This window comes from Coenobita brevimanus, chromosome 90 (assembly GCF_032717465.1).
Source record: "Coenobita brevimanus isolate Jiangsu-jjx chromosome 90, ASM3271746v2, whole genome shotgun sequence".
Taxonomy (NCBI): Eukaryota; Metazoa; Arthropoda; class Malacostraca; order Decapoda; family Coenobitidae; genus Coenobita; species Coenobita brevimanus.
In genome coordinates this window covers 28,984,965-29,000,645 of record NC_137043.1, presented here as the reverse complement: position 1 = coordinate 29,000,645, position 15,681 = coordinate 28,984,965, and the positions used below count along the sequence as shown (strand labels likewise).

General features: G+C 42.5%; 1 protein-coding gene across 2 annotated transcripts in view; it reads left to right on the top strand.

Moving 5' to 3' along the window:
* Positions 1-4,252, top strand: part of LOC145411688 (uncharacterized) — a 171,749-nt gene extending 167,497 nt beyond the window's left edge. For both annotated transcript variants that reach the window (XM_080281698.1, XM_080281697.1), the window contains exon 22: positions 2,902-4,252. In XM_080281698.1, coding sequence (XP_080137824.1) covers positions 2,902-3,008 — 107 coding nt within the window. In that variant the 3' untranslated portion in view covers positions 3,009-4,252. The remainder of the gene's footprint in view (positions 1-2,901) is intronic.
* Positions 4,253-15,681: the final 11,429 nt, after the last annotated feature.

Genomic DNA, 15,681 nt, shown 5'->3' with positions numbered 1-15,681 from the left:
TGCCAACCTGATGTTTGCCATCAAATATCATGCTGCACTGCTGGAGATAGGTGAATGCATACAATAAATCATATCATCATTTCATGAAAACAGTCATGGTCTGATTACTAAAAATCTTGATCAGACATACAAAAGGTGTAGCCTGTGTAATTATACAGGTACAGGTATGTACACTATTATCACCCTCAAGCAGATCATGTGTCCTGTGTATTCATTTTTTCGTATCATTTCAAAGCATTCATAACAACAGTTACCTCTCTTGTGTTGCTCTATGTTTCAGCTCTCACCACAGAACTGGTGAAGGCATATGAGGTCTGATCTAAAAACATTCAACCTTTGGCTGTACAAAAACAGCTTACTTACCGAGTTCAGACTTTAATTCAGTTAAAAGTATGCCCCTTGGGATTCAGCACATTTAGCCCACTGGTCCTTCCATTGCTGGAAACATTTTGTAAAGTCAGGAATTGGGGATTGCCAATAAAAACTTTGTTGCAATTGCCTTTATCATTTGTGTCCCCAAATCCTGAACCCTTCAGCAGCATCTTCAGTTTAGGAAATAGCCAAAAGTTGCAGGAAGTCATGTCAAGAGAGAAAAGAGCCTGCCGGAACTCTGTGATCCAGTGTTTGGCAAAACAATCCTGAAGGAGATGGGATGAGAGTGCTGAAGCATTGTCAAGGTGGAACTGCCAGTACTCAGCCTACCACAACTATCATCTCTTGCGTTGCACTGCATTCTGTAGGCGGCAGAGAACTCCCACGTAATACTCTTTATTGATTGTTTGGCCTTCTGGAGCATACTTATAATGAATAACATCCTGGTAGTCGAAAAAACTGTCAGCATCTTTTAAGCAATTGTACCAGTCCTTAATCTGCATAACACCTACAGGTTCATTGCCAAAAGCCTGCTGAATCTTCCTGATATTTTCAAACTGTGTGTCACTAAGTTCTGGCAAAATCTGATGCAGTAGCATTGCTCAATTCGCTCGGTCATTGCAGCACAAAACCAAAATGTCATGAACAAGAACACATCCTCAAAAACATGCTGCTAGGCAGTGACTGGGCTGGGTGGCAGTGCTGAACATATTTGAATATGTGCCCAATGATTTAAGCTCACATTCCAGTAAGTTGCATCCCCATGCTCCAGCTGGTTTAGAGAGATAGAGAGAGAATATATATATATATATATATATATATATATATATATATATATATATATATATATATATATATATATATATTTTCTCTCTCTCTCTCTCTCTCTCTCTATATATATATATATACACACACACACACAGATATTTATATCTATATCTATCTATCTATCTATCTATATCTATCTATCTATATATATATATATATATATATATATATATATATATATACTGTTTACACATGGAGCCACCGTGGTAAAGTGGTAAAGTGTGCGTTTCGTACACGGGTGAACCAGGGTTTGTGCCCCTCCAGGGTAATAAACTTTGGGAGTGTTCACCCGGCCACGTACTACATTTGCGGACACAAGGGGTGCTGTGGTTGAACCAGTGTCACTTATTATAAAGTATGCTTGCACTCAATCGGCTTGCGCGGGCCGATTACATTTGGTTCACAGACTACACACACATCCAAAGCCACTCCAACACTACAATTACACTTACAAGCACTTCTCACCCTACATACAATCTCTACTAGACAGCCTAAGCCACTTGGTAGAGATACATTGGCTGTATCATCCCGACTTCAGTAGGGATAGGCCGGTCCTGCAGTGGATACTCAAACGGCTGATGATGATGATGATGATGATATATATACCGTGTGTGTATATATATATATATATATATATATACTGTATAAATATATATAAATATATGGTCAGATACTTTTCAATCAGACCTCATACATGTATTGACACTGTGCGCCCTAGGAGAAGCAACTGTGGCATTCACCTGAGTCAGATCTCATATTTTACTGCACCTTACCATGGGAAGGACCCTGGTTTGACTGGTGATGCACCATCTACCAGAAGGGGGTGCCTGATCCCAACACAATGAAAGTATTGCACTACTCTTGTAGGATGGCCCCACAAAAGCAGCAGATTACCTGTGGTAGATAGGTCTACTTGGCAGGACAGATTGGGGTAAGGCAGCACCAACAACAACAACTTATCACATTATACTTGTCTTTACCATCCCTGCACTAAGGAACTGTACTTAAACTCTTTGACCTTCATAGGCCTTTCTCCATTCAACAGCATTCACATTCTGCATCACCTCTCCCTACAATCAACACTCTATTCTTGAATTTATTTACTTTCAGACACTGGCTCATAAACATTTAAACTTTCCTGAACCATTCTTCAGAGATTCATTCATAGTTAGCAATTGCAATGTCATGTGCACACATATGTCTTTAAACATTCCATCCCTCATGATGTAAATGTTAGTGAGATGACATACTGAACTGCTAATTTAAACATGAACTTTCTTGGAGATGTCTGCTTATGTCAGGTTCTAATTTTTGATAAATACAGTAATGTGTCATCTTTGTTTCTCAAGTACTGTAAAAGGGCACCTTCATGTGTTGGCACCCATATAAATGGGCAATGGAATTACCTGGTTATAAAAACATCCCTCAACTCACTCCCTATTCCCCAAGATGAAGATGGTGGATTGTCACGGAAAGGAAACTTCAGCCTACAATCTACCAGGTTCACATGACAGATTAACTCAAAGTTACAACTACTTTTACTACTACTACTGCTACTACTTGTTTCCTAATTTCTTTTATAATTTTAAACACTTATAGTGGAGACTGTTAATGATGCAAAGTACTTTTATATAAAGTGGCTTTACAGTGAAAGTATGGCCTTTATTGCTCTTATAAAGAATCTTTATTTCTAAATTACAGGTTGGTCTGTACTTATGGCTGCAGCTAAGAAGGGTAATGAAGAAATTGTGAAGATGTTGGTACCCAAGGTCAAAAATATTAACACTAGAGACAAGAATGGTAAGTAATCAGAACCCATATTATATCAAGTCCCTCAGGCAACACTGTTTTTCCACATGTTTTAATATGATTTCAAGATTTCAGAACAGTTCATTTTAAAACAACTGAACAGAAAATGCATTTGATAGCCACTGTCCCCTTTTACAGTAAAGTCTGTATTATGGGGGTATTAATGTACCCTCCACTCACCTGATGTAGTCAAGCCCCTCAGGCAACACTGTTTTTCCACATATGTTTCAATATGATTTCAAGACTTCAGAACAGTTCATTTTAAAACAACTGAACAGCAAATGCTTTTGATAGCCACTGTCCCCTTTTACAGCAAAGTCTGTATTATGGGGATATTAATGTACCCTCCACTCACTTGATGTAGTGCTCCTTTGGGTGTCTGCCTTTTACTCTCCTTCTTCCTTACTCTTCTGTCTTTCTTTCCTTCACTCTTTCCTCTTCCTTCTGCCTAGACTTTACACTCCCTCTTCTGTCTCTTTCCTTCATCCTTTCCTCTTCCTTCTGTCTGTGGGTGACTCCATTCTGAGTGACAAGCCAAATGATTTCCTGTACACCAGGAAACCATTTACTATGCTGGGTGGTAACCATACAACCAAATTATGGCACCTGGTGGTTTAGTGGGTAATTACGGCACTCCAATCAGATCGAGCCTGTGTAGGTTTATATCCAAGGGGTGGGTGGATGAGGAAAAAATGAAGGAAAGAAATACAGAGGCGGGAGTGTAAAGTCACCCAGAGGCAGAAGGACGAGGAATGAATGAAGGAAAGAAAGCCAGAAGAGGATGGAAGGAAAGAAGAATGGAGGAGAGGAGAGGGAAAACACCTGAAAGCAGCACCACATCGAGTGACTGGATGGTGAGCGCCCCCACCTACCACATATCTAACTCTCACTTTTAATAAATATTCTTAATGCCTATAGCTCCTTTGGTGGAAAATAGTAAAATGTTTAGGTAAATATGCATGCAGACAATGTCAGGATGATGACGCCAGGCCACCTCCTAATTTGTGTTATGTAACTTATGTAGCTAATCACCTGTATTCGGTTCTACTCATGTTCACTGAGGCATCTCAGGCTCACCTTAAATTTAAAAAAATATTCTTTGTGCCTGTAGCTCTTTCTGTGGAAAACAATAAAATGTTTAGGTAAATATCTACACGTGTGGTGCCAGGCAAATGATGCCAGGCTGTCTCCTTTGTGTTACATAACTTACGTAGCAAATCGCTTGTTTTTGGCTCTACTTATATCCTTCTACACATCACACTCTCAGTTTTAACAAATAAAAAATTACTGTTAGTGCTTGTTACTGCTCCTGCGGAAAATAATAAAACAATTGTGTGAACATGCATACAGATACATGGCATGAGGCTACTGGTGCAAGGCTGTCTCCTTTCTGTTACATAACTTGTGTAGCTAATCACCTGCTTTTGGTTCTGCTCATATCAAACATCTAATATGGTGGTGGGATGTGAGTGCAGAAGCAGCAGTTAAGGAAAGGCTTTCCAGGAATGGAAAAGGGGTGGTAACTGAGAGGAATACTTGGTTGCCATGCGAAGGGCTAGAAAGGAGATATACAGAGAAAATTTTGAGTCTCCGAGACTTTTACAAGATAACCTAAAGAGTGTTGAAAGGAAGATCATGGAATTTACAGTGGCAAACCAGATGAAGAAGGAAAACAGGGATATCATAGGTCAGCAGTTTGTGAAGAATGATGAAGGAAAGGAGGTGGTGGAAAATGAGGATATTAAAGATAACTGAAAGATGCCTGGAGACAGTATTATAACCAGCTGCTGAATGAGGAGTTTGACTGGAACTGGGAAGGTTTGGAATCAGCAGTGTTTAACCTTTGATTGATGCTGATACTGTGAGCAAGGCAATAGGCAGGATGCAGTTGGGGAAGGTGGCAGGTGTGTCTAGGATGACTGCTGAAATACTGGAGGCTTCAGGAGATAAAGGAGTGGGTTTAATTACTGATCTGATAAGTTCAAATATATATGGGTGTGCAATCCCAGTTGACTGACTAAAGAGTGTGATTGTTAACCCCTAAAAAACAGGCACCAGAATGTTTTGACATATGCTCAGATCAGGCATAATCGACGGGTGCAATATGGTGGAGTGTTTGTGAGGGATGGTCATACAGGGTGGAAGGGGTGGGGGGGGGGTTTGTGAGGTGGTGCAGTGGGGGGGCTGGGTAGTCTGGGGAGGTGGGGGGTAGGGTGGGGGTGGGGGGTGGGGGTGGAATGTAGGGGTGAGGAGGGGGTGGGGTGGTAGGTAGAAGGTTGGGGGTGGGTAGGGGATGGGGGTGGCAGTGTGGGGTTGGAGGGGTGGGGTGGTTTGGGGTGTGGGGGTATGGGAAGGTTGGGAGGTGGAGCTAGTGTATAGGGGGTTTGGGGTGGTGAGTTTAGGTGGTGGGGGGTAGGGGGTGGGGGATAGGTGGTGGGAGGGATTGTTGGGGAGTGGAAGTGGTTGGGGGATAGGGGGGATAGTGGGGGTATGAGAGTGAGTGGTAGGGGGCATGGGGATGGGTGGTGGAGGGATGGGTAGTGGGGGGATGGGTAGTGGGGGGTTGGGGGTGGTGGGAGGGCAGGGATTGGGGGTGGTGGGAAGGCAGGGATTAGGGGTGGTAGGGGGCAGTGAGGATAGTTGGGGGCTGTGGAGGGAGTTGGGGGGGCTGTGGGGTATTGGGGGTGGGGAGCCGGGGTGGGGAGTGGTGTGTGGGTGTGGTGGTGGGGGGGAGCGGTGGTTGGGGTGCATGGGGGGGGGGGCAGGACAGCATATGTGGACACCCGTCTTTTGGGCCCTAGTATCCTTGGACAGCATATGCGGAGACCCGTCTTTTAGGGGTTAATGTGTATAACGGAAAGGGTGATGCCCGGGAAAGAAGAAATTATAGAGGCATAAAACTTTATGGCCTAATAACGAAGGTAATTGAGAGAGTCACAGAATTAAGAAGACGGGAAAGCATGAATACTGATGAGATGCAGTTTGGAATGAATGAGAAGGAACAGAGTGAATATTGATGAGATGCAGTGTGGGTTTATGCCAGGCAATGTTCACTGTCCAACAGCTTCAGGAAAAATATGCAGGAAAGAAAGGCAAGCTGTACTATGTTTTTGTTGATTTGGAGAAGGCCTTTGACACAGCCCCTACAGAGGTGATGAAATGGGCAATAAGATAACTTGGGAACAAGGAGTGGCTGGTTACAGTTGTTATGACTATGCATGTGGGTGTCTGGACCCAGGTGAGAATGTATGGAAATTTGAGTGACAAAGTTTTCCACGCATGCTGATATGCATCAGGAGTCAGTCTTGAGCCTGTTAGTGTTTGTCATGATGACTGAAGCTCTCTCATGTGACTTCAGAAATGGACTCCCATGGGAGATGTATGCTGATGACTTAGTGTTGATTGCAGAGAATGAAAAGGAGCCTGAGGACAGAGTTAGGAAATGGAGCGATGGAATGGAGGACAAGGGTTTGAGAGTAAGTGTGGGTAAAGTAAAAGTGATGATACTGTATCTAAGGCTGGTGGTGGCAATGTCAAAGCAGAGGGAGTGTAACAATGTGCAGTTTATGATGAAGGTGAGGAAAGTAACTCCATCTTGTGCAGTGTTTTTGATAAATGGGTGCATAAGTGATATAGTGGTATTAGAGGTAGGCAGCGAAATAATGCTGATTTCACGTGTGTGGTGAGTCAAGGAAAGCATGTAGAGATTGACAGGCATTGAAAGATCAGCCTTGCTGGAGTCTCTTGAGTGTGTGGAATTTTGTTATTTGAGGTACACTTCATGTGCTGGAGCTAGCTCGGTGTCTATGGTACAAAGTGGTTGGAGGAAGTTCAGGGACTTGTTGCCACTCCTAACACTGAAAGGGTTCTCCCTCCATGCTAAAGGATCTTTGTGTGCAGCATGTGTTAGGAGTGTAATACTGTAGGGACTTGTTGCCACTCCTAACACTGAAAGGGTTCTCCCTCCGTGCTAAAGGATCTTTGTGTGCAGCATGTGTTAGGAATGTAATACTGTATGGTTATGAGACCTGGTGAGGAAAGGACAAGGATATTCATAGACTCAAACATACAGATATGGCAATGATTTTTATGGCAATGTCAGGATGAATGCTAGAGTGTCCTTGAATGTGAAGCCCAGGGGGCTAGGATTGTGACTGGAGAGTTGAGAGAAGGATGGAAGTTGAATGTATTGGTGCTGTGATGGGGATGGGTTGACTATCACAGTTTGATCATGCTGAGAGGATGGAGGATGACAATTGGGTGCAGAGAGTGAGAAGTGTGAATGTCAGGGGTTGGGTTGCAAGAGACAGACCAAAAAAGACCTGAAATTAGGTCAGAGAGTGTGACCTCTGAGATATGGGACTGAATAGGGAGCCAGCCAGAAGATCAAGCAGCATGGAGACTGGAGAGTCACCATTAAGTGGTCAAGGTAGACACATGCAAGCATGATGGAGCCTTTATAAACATGAACAAATGACTGAAACCACAGAACATCCCCTATTGTGCTTCCAAAGCTGAGCAATCTACCAATTGTGCCCTCAGATGAGCTTTATCTGGGTGTTCACTCCTATGACTATGATGAAGCCAAAGTTATGCCAGCAGTTAAATGCAAAATTATGAACTTAGGGTGCACATATGCAGTGTCAGTGACTGGTAAACAGATGAATAATGCAATCTATTCATTTGGCAGTTCTTTTCAAAGTACAAGTAACCCCTCAATTATCTGACATAACAGAGCCAAAGGCACGTCCGAGTAATGGCTCCATTCGGATAATAGACTTCTCCCCTGGCCCCCATTTGCACATAACCTAACTTTGAAAGCCAGTGTAAAAGTCCACTACAGCACACTGTACAACACTTGTTTCTGTTGTTTAACACTATACTATCTGGTCACACACACCCATCAACCACAGACAAGCAATCACCACTGCAGGGCCATACTCTACGATGACATGAAAACATTAAAAAAATGGCAACACAAGAAAAATGCAGTGGGCACACAAAAAATGGTAAAATGGTATACAATCATGGTAAAACAGAATAAAATCATGGAACAGTAAACTAGAATAAAATCAACATCAACACTCATAACTCAACCATTCGCATCAATCTTACCCAGAATCTCCTCGCATCAATCTTACCCAGAATCTCCCACTTCTAAAGAGTCAGCATTATCCTCTTCCTTTTCCCTGGTGGAGGGGCCATCATCACACACCCTAGGAAGAGGCATGCAAGGAAGAATAAGGCCTGAAGCACGTAAGAAACCACAAAAACCACCATGCGCACCGCCACAACAACTGTCTGAGAGTAGCTGTTTGCTACACTGTCACTGGGCAGGAACTGGGAATGACCAAAGGGATCTCTAGCGGATGCTGGGTGAACTACCCAGCCAGATAGGGTGGTGCCACCAGGCTATTCCCATCCAGCCGGGCAAGAAAATGTTCGTACTACCATAATTTCCATCTGGACACATGTATTTTGTCCAGATATTATGAAAAAAGGTACAAATAATGGTTTTGAACAGCCAGATCACAGAGTCTGGGTAATATGGATTGTCCAGGTAATGGTTGTCTGGATACCCGAGAGATTACTGTAAAATAATACCACTAGTAACCTATCATTAACATTTTTTGTATGCTACAAGTTTCCAATTATCATTTCCTTTGTCAGTTACCAAATAATAGTAGCATTTGATCAATGGCTAGAATGAGCTAACTAACCCTTGGGCTGTGGAGGTGTTGTTGTAGCCCACATCTGTGGTGCAGCATATTGAGAAAAAATTGGGCATTTTCACTACATGCTTTGACTCGCATATACCAAACCAAACACGTTTAAAATTTAGTCACACGAAGTTCAATTTTTCCACTAACTACGAAAGAAACTAGAGGTCCATAGGGTCCAGGGATGGAGGGAGAGAGAGTTAAATAGAATGTGTTCTTTTCCAGTCAGTAAGTGCAAGGAACCCAGGAGGGTGAGAGGGATTGCTGCAAGTGGCCACCACGCCACATGAAGGAAAGAAGTTTGGGAGATGACTTCCATGCTTAACCCCTTAACGCGGGGCATCACTCTCGTGACACTTGGGAGCAAGGGATCATACCGCAGGGCATCACTTTTGTGATTCTGTGTTATTTTGAATTTGCCCGGGCTCTCAAGTGGTGGCTTGTATCATCTATCAGTACTGTCAATGTCCAACACTAATCAGCACTCCTAATCTCATCTGTACTCCCATCCATTGTTGACAATTTAGCCATTTCTCCCTGTTCTTGACTCCCCTCCCTACCTCCCCTCCATTACCCTCTCCTCTCGCCTGCCCGGCTGTGTTGCACTAAGTAAATCTTCCCTGGAATTTTCTACTGATTTCATCCATTGAAATAAGCCCTATGCCCTATTCTTATACCAAATAATATATACAAAAAAGAAATAAGGAAAGTGATAGTGCTATACACCTGGAATTGTCTAATTATCACCTGACATCACCTTATGTGCACTCGTTCGTTAATTTTCACTGTTTATTTCCCCTTGAAATATGCCGTATAATCTATTCTCGTAATAAAATATATATAAAAAAGGAAGGGAGAAGCCTAAGTGATATTTACATTCACCTGGAACTACCTAATTCATTATGTATTGTCTAGATTTCCTGCCAATCATTTCATAGCGTATATATTAGCAGCTGTCACCACGCTGACACTGGCAGCATTGCACTCCCCCTAGGCCACCACACTGTATTCAGTTTACTGTCGTCTTTCAAGGTGAAAGCACGTTGGATTCGCGCCTGTCCAATTCTGCTGCTTTTTAGCCCCATGCAAAGGGCCCTGTGACCTCTACCCCCTACTAAACCTCGTGTGGAAAGGGGTAAAGGGCTAAGTGACTGCTGTGGAACGTGAACTGGCTAATTTATCAATGAAAATGATGGACAATGACTACAATCTTTCTGGTGAGTAAAACAGTGCAAGTGTAAATGTAAATAATGTGTAAACAGCAAGTGAAAGCAATGAATGTAAATATAAGTGAACAGTGGAAAATTGCTTTATTAAGTTACTGCAAGTGACAGTGCATAACACAGTGTAAATAAAATAGAAATGTAAATAATGTAAATAAAATACAGAATGTAAATAGAAATGTAAATGAGTAGTAATATAAGAATACGAGTATATATACCAGGAGTAATGAAAATGAAAGTTTCACTAGCATGTATGAATACTATGAGTTATGAAAGTGAAAGTGAAAGTGACAGATTTGCTCTCAACGCTAGTATACAGGACGACAAAGTGAATGCTACGTATTTTACTGAAAGAGAAATTAATGCCTACAGTGACAATAAACTACTATTACTGAAGGAAACTTATGGATAAAGACTACAGATATATATAAGTGTTATATAGTAACAGAAATATAAAGTGTGAGTGTTTTTATGAATAATAAATGACAGAACACCAGCGGCGAACAAGCGCAAGTGGGAAGGTCATACGCACTCATAATTTTCATTGCTTTCACAGTTTTTTTTTTTTTTTTTTTTTTTTTTTTTTTTTTTTTTTTTGAGTATGGATTCCAAACTATTTGAAAATCATAGAATAGTGTTTCTAGTGATAATATCAGGCTGTGGTAATCATATTATGGGTTGTCGGGAAGTGTAAAGTGGAGACTTTGTTACCCAACTTCAGAGGTCTCCATAAGTCCTACGGTACTCGACGAAGGCTCAACAAACATCCCAGGAGAAAGCTGAAGGTATGTGCCATATGCATATGAAATTTTAATATTCTAGGACTAATAACTGATTTTTGGAAAATATTTTTAGGGAAATAGCAGTCAGATAGATTATTTTCTGGTTAGGAGGGCCGATAGGAGGTTAGTGAGGGATGTTAAAGTTATAGGAAGTGAGGAGTGTGTGCAGCAGCACAAACTACTGATTTGTGATATGGTGCTTAAAGAACAAATGATGAAAAAGAGGACTTATGTACCTAGGAGGAAAATATGGAAGCTGAAAAACCAAGTAGTAAGGGATGCCTTCTATAGCGAGTTGAGGAGAGTGGTGGCTGAACAGGGAGCTGTAGACAGAGGCGTTAATGAACAGTACAGAGCCCTCAAGAACAATTTCTTGAGAGTTACTGATGTAACATGCGGCTGGACAAGAGGACCACCAAGACATAAAGTAACTTCATGGTGGGATGAGGGTGTAGAAGCTGCAATTAAGGAGAAAAGAAGGCTTTTCCGGGAATGGAAGAAGGGTGGTAGCAAAGAGGAATATTTGGCTGCCAAGCGTAGGGCTAGGAGAGAGGTATACAGGGCAAAGTCTGAGTCACAGAGACAATTACTTGATAACCTAAATCATGGGGAAAGGAAAAATATATTTAGGGTGGCAGGTCAGGTGAAGAGGGATAATCGGGATCTCATAGGTGAGCAGTGTGTGAAGAATGATGAAGGAAGGGTAGTGGTGAACAGCGAGGATATTAAAGATGCATGGAGAGAGCATTATAACCGGTTGTTGAATGAGGAGTTTGACTGGGACAGGGAAGGTTTGGAGCCAGCAGATCCAGTGTCTGGCCCTTGGCCTTTGATTGATACTGCTACTGTGAGTGAGGCAATAGGCAGGATGAGGGTGGGGAAGGCAGCAGGTGTGTCTGGTTTGACTGCCGAAATGTTGAAGGCCTCAGGCGATATAGGGGTGAGTTTAGTCAATGACCTGATAAATAGGATTATTTATGAGTGTGTTGTCCCAGATGATTGGCTGAAGAGTGTAATTGTAAATGTGTATAAAGGGAAGGGTGATGCCCTGGAAAGAGGGAATTATAGAGGTATAAAGCTTTTAGATCAGATAATGAAGGTAATGGAGAGAGTTTTAGAAGGTATGATTAGAGAAAGAGTGAATATTGATGAGATGCAGTTTGGGTTTATGCCAGGTAGGGGGACCACTGATGCCATATTCATTGTTCGACAGCTTCAGGAAAAATATATTGGTAGGAGAAGGGATCTTTATTTTGTTTTTGTTGATTTGGAAAAGGCCTTTGACAGAGTCCCTAGAGAGGTGGTGAAGTGGGCAATGAGAAAGCTTGGGTTGGAGGAGTGGCTGGTTAGGGTGGTTATGGCCATGTATGTGGGTGCTCACACCCAGGTGAGAGTGAATGGAGATTTGAGTGATGAGTTTTCCGTGAATGTTGGTGTGCATCAGGGGTCAGTCTTGAGTCCCATGTTGTTTATCATGGTACTTGAAGCCCTTTCACGTGACTTTAGAAACGGACTCCCGTGGGAGTTGTTGTATGCTGATGATTTGGTGTTGATTGCAGAGAATGAAAGGGAGGCGGAGGAAAGGTTTAGGAAGAGGAGAGATGGTATGGGGCAAAAGAGTTTAAGGGTAAATGCAGATAAAACAAAAGTGATGATATCTAGGGTTGGTGGCGGTACTGTCAAAGACGAGGGAGAGTGGCCATGTGCAGTTTGCCACAAAGGCGTGGGAAGTAATTCCATCTTGTGCGGTGTGTGTGATAAATGGGTGCATAAGAGATGTAGTGGTATCAGAGGTAGACTGCGAGATAATGCTGATTTTATGTGTACGGCGTGCCGGGGTGAGCAGGTGGAGATCGTCAGACGTGAAAGAATTGAACTTGCTGGTGAATCTCTTGAGTGTGTGGAAGAGTTTTGTTATTTAGGAGACATGTTGTGTGCTGGAGGTGGGGCTGGAGCTAGCTCTGTGGCTAGGGTGAGAAGTGGTTGGAAGAAGTTCAGGGAGCTCTTGCCTCTCCTGACATTGAGGGGGCTCTCCCTACGTGCTAAGGGGTCTTTGTATGCAGCGTGTGTTAGGAGTGTAATGCTGTATGGCAGTGAGACCTGGGCAGTGAAGGAGGAAGACATTCGCCGGCTCAGACGTACAGAAATGACAATGATTAGGTGGATGTGCAGTGCGTCCCTGCGTCCAAGGCCTGGAGGGGCTGGGTTTACAATGGAAGAGTTGAGAGGTAGGATGGGACTGGAGTGTATTGGTGTTGTGATGAGGAGAGGTAGATTGAGGTGGTTTGGACATGTGGAGAGGATGGGGGATGATAGTTGGGTGAGGAAGGTGAGAAGTGTTAATATTGGGGGTGGGGTTATGAGGGGTAGACCGAGAAAGACATGGGACGAGGTCATTAAGTGTGACCTTAGGGTTAAGGGACTGAACAGGGAGGCTGCAATGGATCGTGCAGCATGGAGAGCCGCCATTAGGTGACCAAGGCCGACACATGCAAGCATGTTGGAGCCTTTAAAAACGAAAACGAAAACGAGTCTGTCAGAGCGCAAATATGCCCGCGAGACACACAAGTCAAGCCAAAACAACCCCACGGTTTAGGGGTTAACAATAAATATAAAGTTATTTACTAGTTTTCAAAGATAAAGACACTTGATGCACTGCATTGTGGCTACGGATGTAACCTACAAGAACAAAGTCACAAATGCTATGCTTACTGTTAAACATGCCACATGAGCATAACTGTAATCGAGGTGACAACACATTGTATGTGCATGTTTTTGTTTTTCTAACATTTATAATTAGTTCAAACCCCCAAGGTCATTATTGGCAGGGTAGGGCAAGAAAAGGCAAAGTATGGCACAGGAAGGCAGGGTGGAGTAAAAAACAAAAAGGCAAGGCATGGCACCACTACACGTACCAACCACTAAACATGCCACGTGAACGTATTTGTAATTGAGGTGACACCATATCGTTTCCCCACCACCTTTTTATTCTCTCTCATTTTCTCACTGATACATCACTTGTTGTTTTCACTTTCTACTACAATGTCACTAATAACCTTCTGAAGTGATGTAATTATGCAGAGATGCCACATGAGGGAAAAATGTGACACCTGACAACACCAAAATACGGTATTCGTGACTAGGAGAAGGAGGAAGGTGAGAAGGGAGGATGAGTTCAGTACGATGGAAAAAGTGGAAGCAATGAAGCAAGTAAAAATGGGGAAAGCCCCAAGAATTGATGGAGTATGTGGTGAAATGCTGAAGCATCGGGGATAGTAGTAGAATGGATATGGAAGATGTGCAAATTGGGCTGGGAGGAAGGTTGAGTCCTGGAGGATTGGAAGTCAGGTATAATTATTCCCCTGTACAAAGGGAAAGGGGAAAAAGAAGTGTGTGGTAATCATAGGGGCGTTTGTCTTTTTAGTGTAATAAGAAACGTATATGGTAGGATACTTATTGACACAGTTAGGTAAATAAAAGAGGAATTAGTTGGAGAACAGGGAGGTTTTAGGAAGGGAAGCGGTTGTGTAGATCAGATATTCATCCTCAGGTCTTTCATGGAAAAGTTTATAAAGAAGAGAAAGAAGATGTATGTGGCCTTCAAGGATTTGGAGAAAGCATATGACGAGTGGACAGACAAGAAATGTGGAAAATATTATGAATATATGGAGTAAACGGGAAGTTGTTGAATGCTGTAAAGAGTATGACAGTGCTAAGGCTGCTGTGCATGTGGATAGTGAACCGAGTGAATTTTTCAGTCTGAATGTTTGATTGAAACTGATGTGTCATGTCTAAATGGTTGTTCAATCTGTATATGGATGGGATTATAACAGTGGTAAAAGGTAGGGCTATGGATGTTGGAGTGGCCCTAAAGAGAGAGGGCAGTATTTGGAAGCTTCCTGTAATGTTGCTTGCAGATGATACTGTATTATGTGAAGACAAAGGAGAACTGCAAGGATTTGTGAGTGAGTTTGGGAGTGTTAGAAATGGAAATAAAATATAAATGTAGGGAAGAGTTTGTTATGATCTTTGAGAGAAATGAAGTCACTGAATGTACAGTGAGGTTGGGTGATGAGGAAATGGAAATTGTAAATGCATTTAAGTACCTGGGTAGTGTGATTACAGATGGAATTTTGGAGAATGAAGTGCTTGAAAGGGTGCAACAAGGAAGAAAGGCTGCTGGTACTCTGAAAGCAGTGATAAGAAACAACAAAGTGAGCATGAAAGTAAAAAAGTCGCTGCATGATAGTATTGTGATACCAACTCTAAGTTATGGAAGAGAAGCTTGGACCTTGTTGGAGGAACAGAAGCCAAGAATGAGAGCAGTGGAAATGAGTTATCTGTGATGAGCATCTGGAGTTACATGGAGAGACAGACTGACAAGTAAGGAAGTGAAAGAGCATTGATGTGTGGATGTGGATGTTATAGAAAGGTTTGGAAAAATACACTCAGGTGGTCTGACCACACCACAATGCTTCTTCACATCCTCATTTGTCAGTCTGTTTCTCCATGTGACTCCACACGCTCTTCTCAAATAACTCATTTCCACTTCTCTCACTCTTGACTTCTGTCCCTCCAACAAAGTCCAAGCTTCACTTCTAAAACTTAGAGTTGGTATTGCAATACTATCATGCAGCGACTTTTTTACTTTCATGCTCACTTCGCTGTTTCTTATCACTGCTTTCAAGGAACCAGCAACCTTTCTTCCTTGTTGTATCCTATCAAGCACTTCACCCTCTAAACTTCCATCCTTACTCATCACACTACCCAAGTACTTACATGCACTCACATTTTCCATTTCCTCCTTATCTAACATCACTGTATATTCACTGACTTCACTTCTTTCGAAGACCATATCTTTACTCTTCCCTACATTCACCTTTCGATTCTGTTTCTCACACACTCTCCCAAACTCATCCACCAAGCCTTGCAGCTCCCCTTCATCTT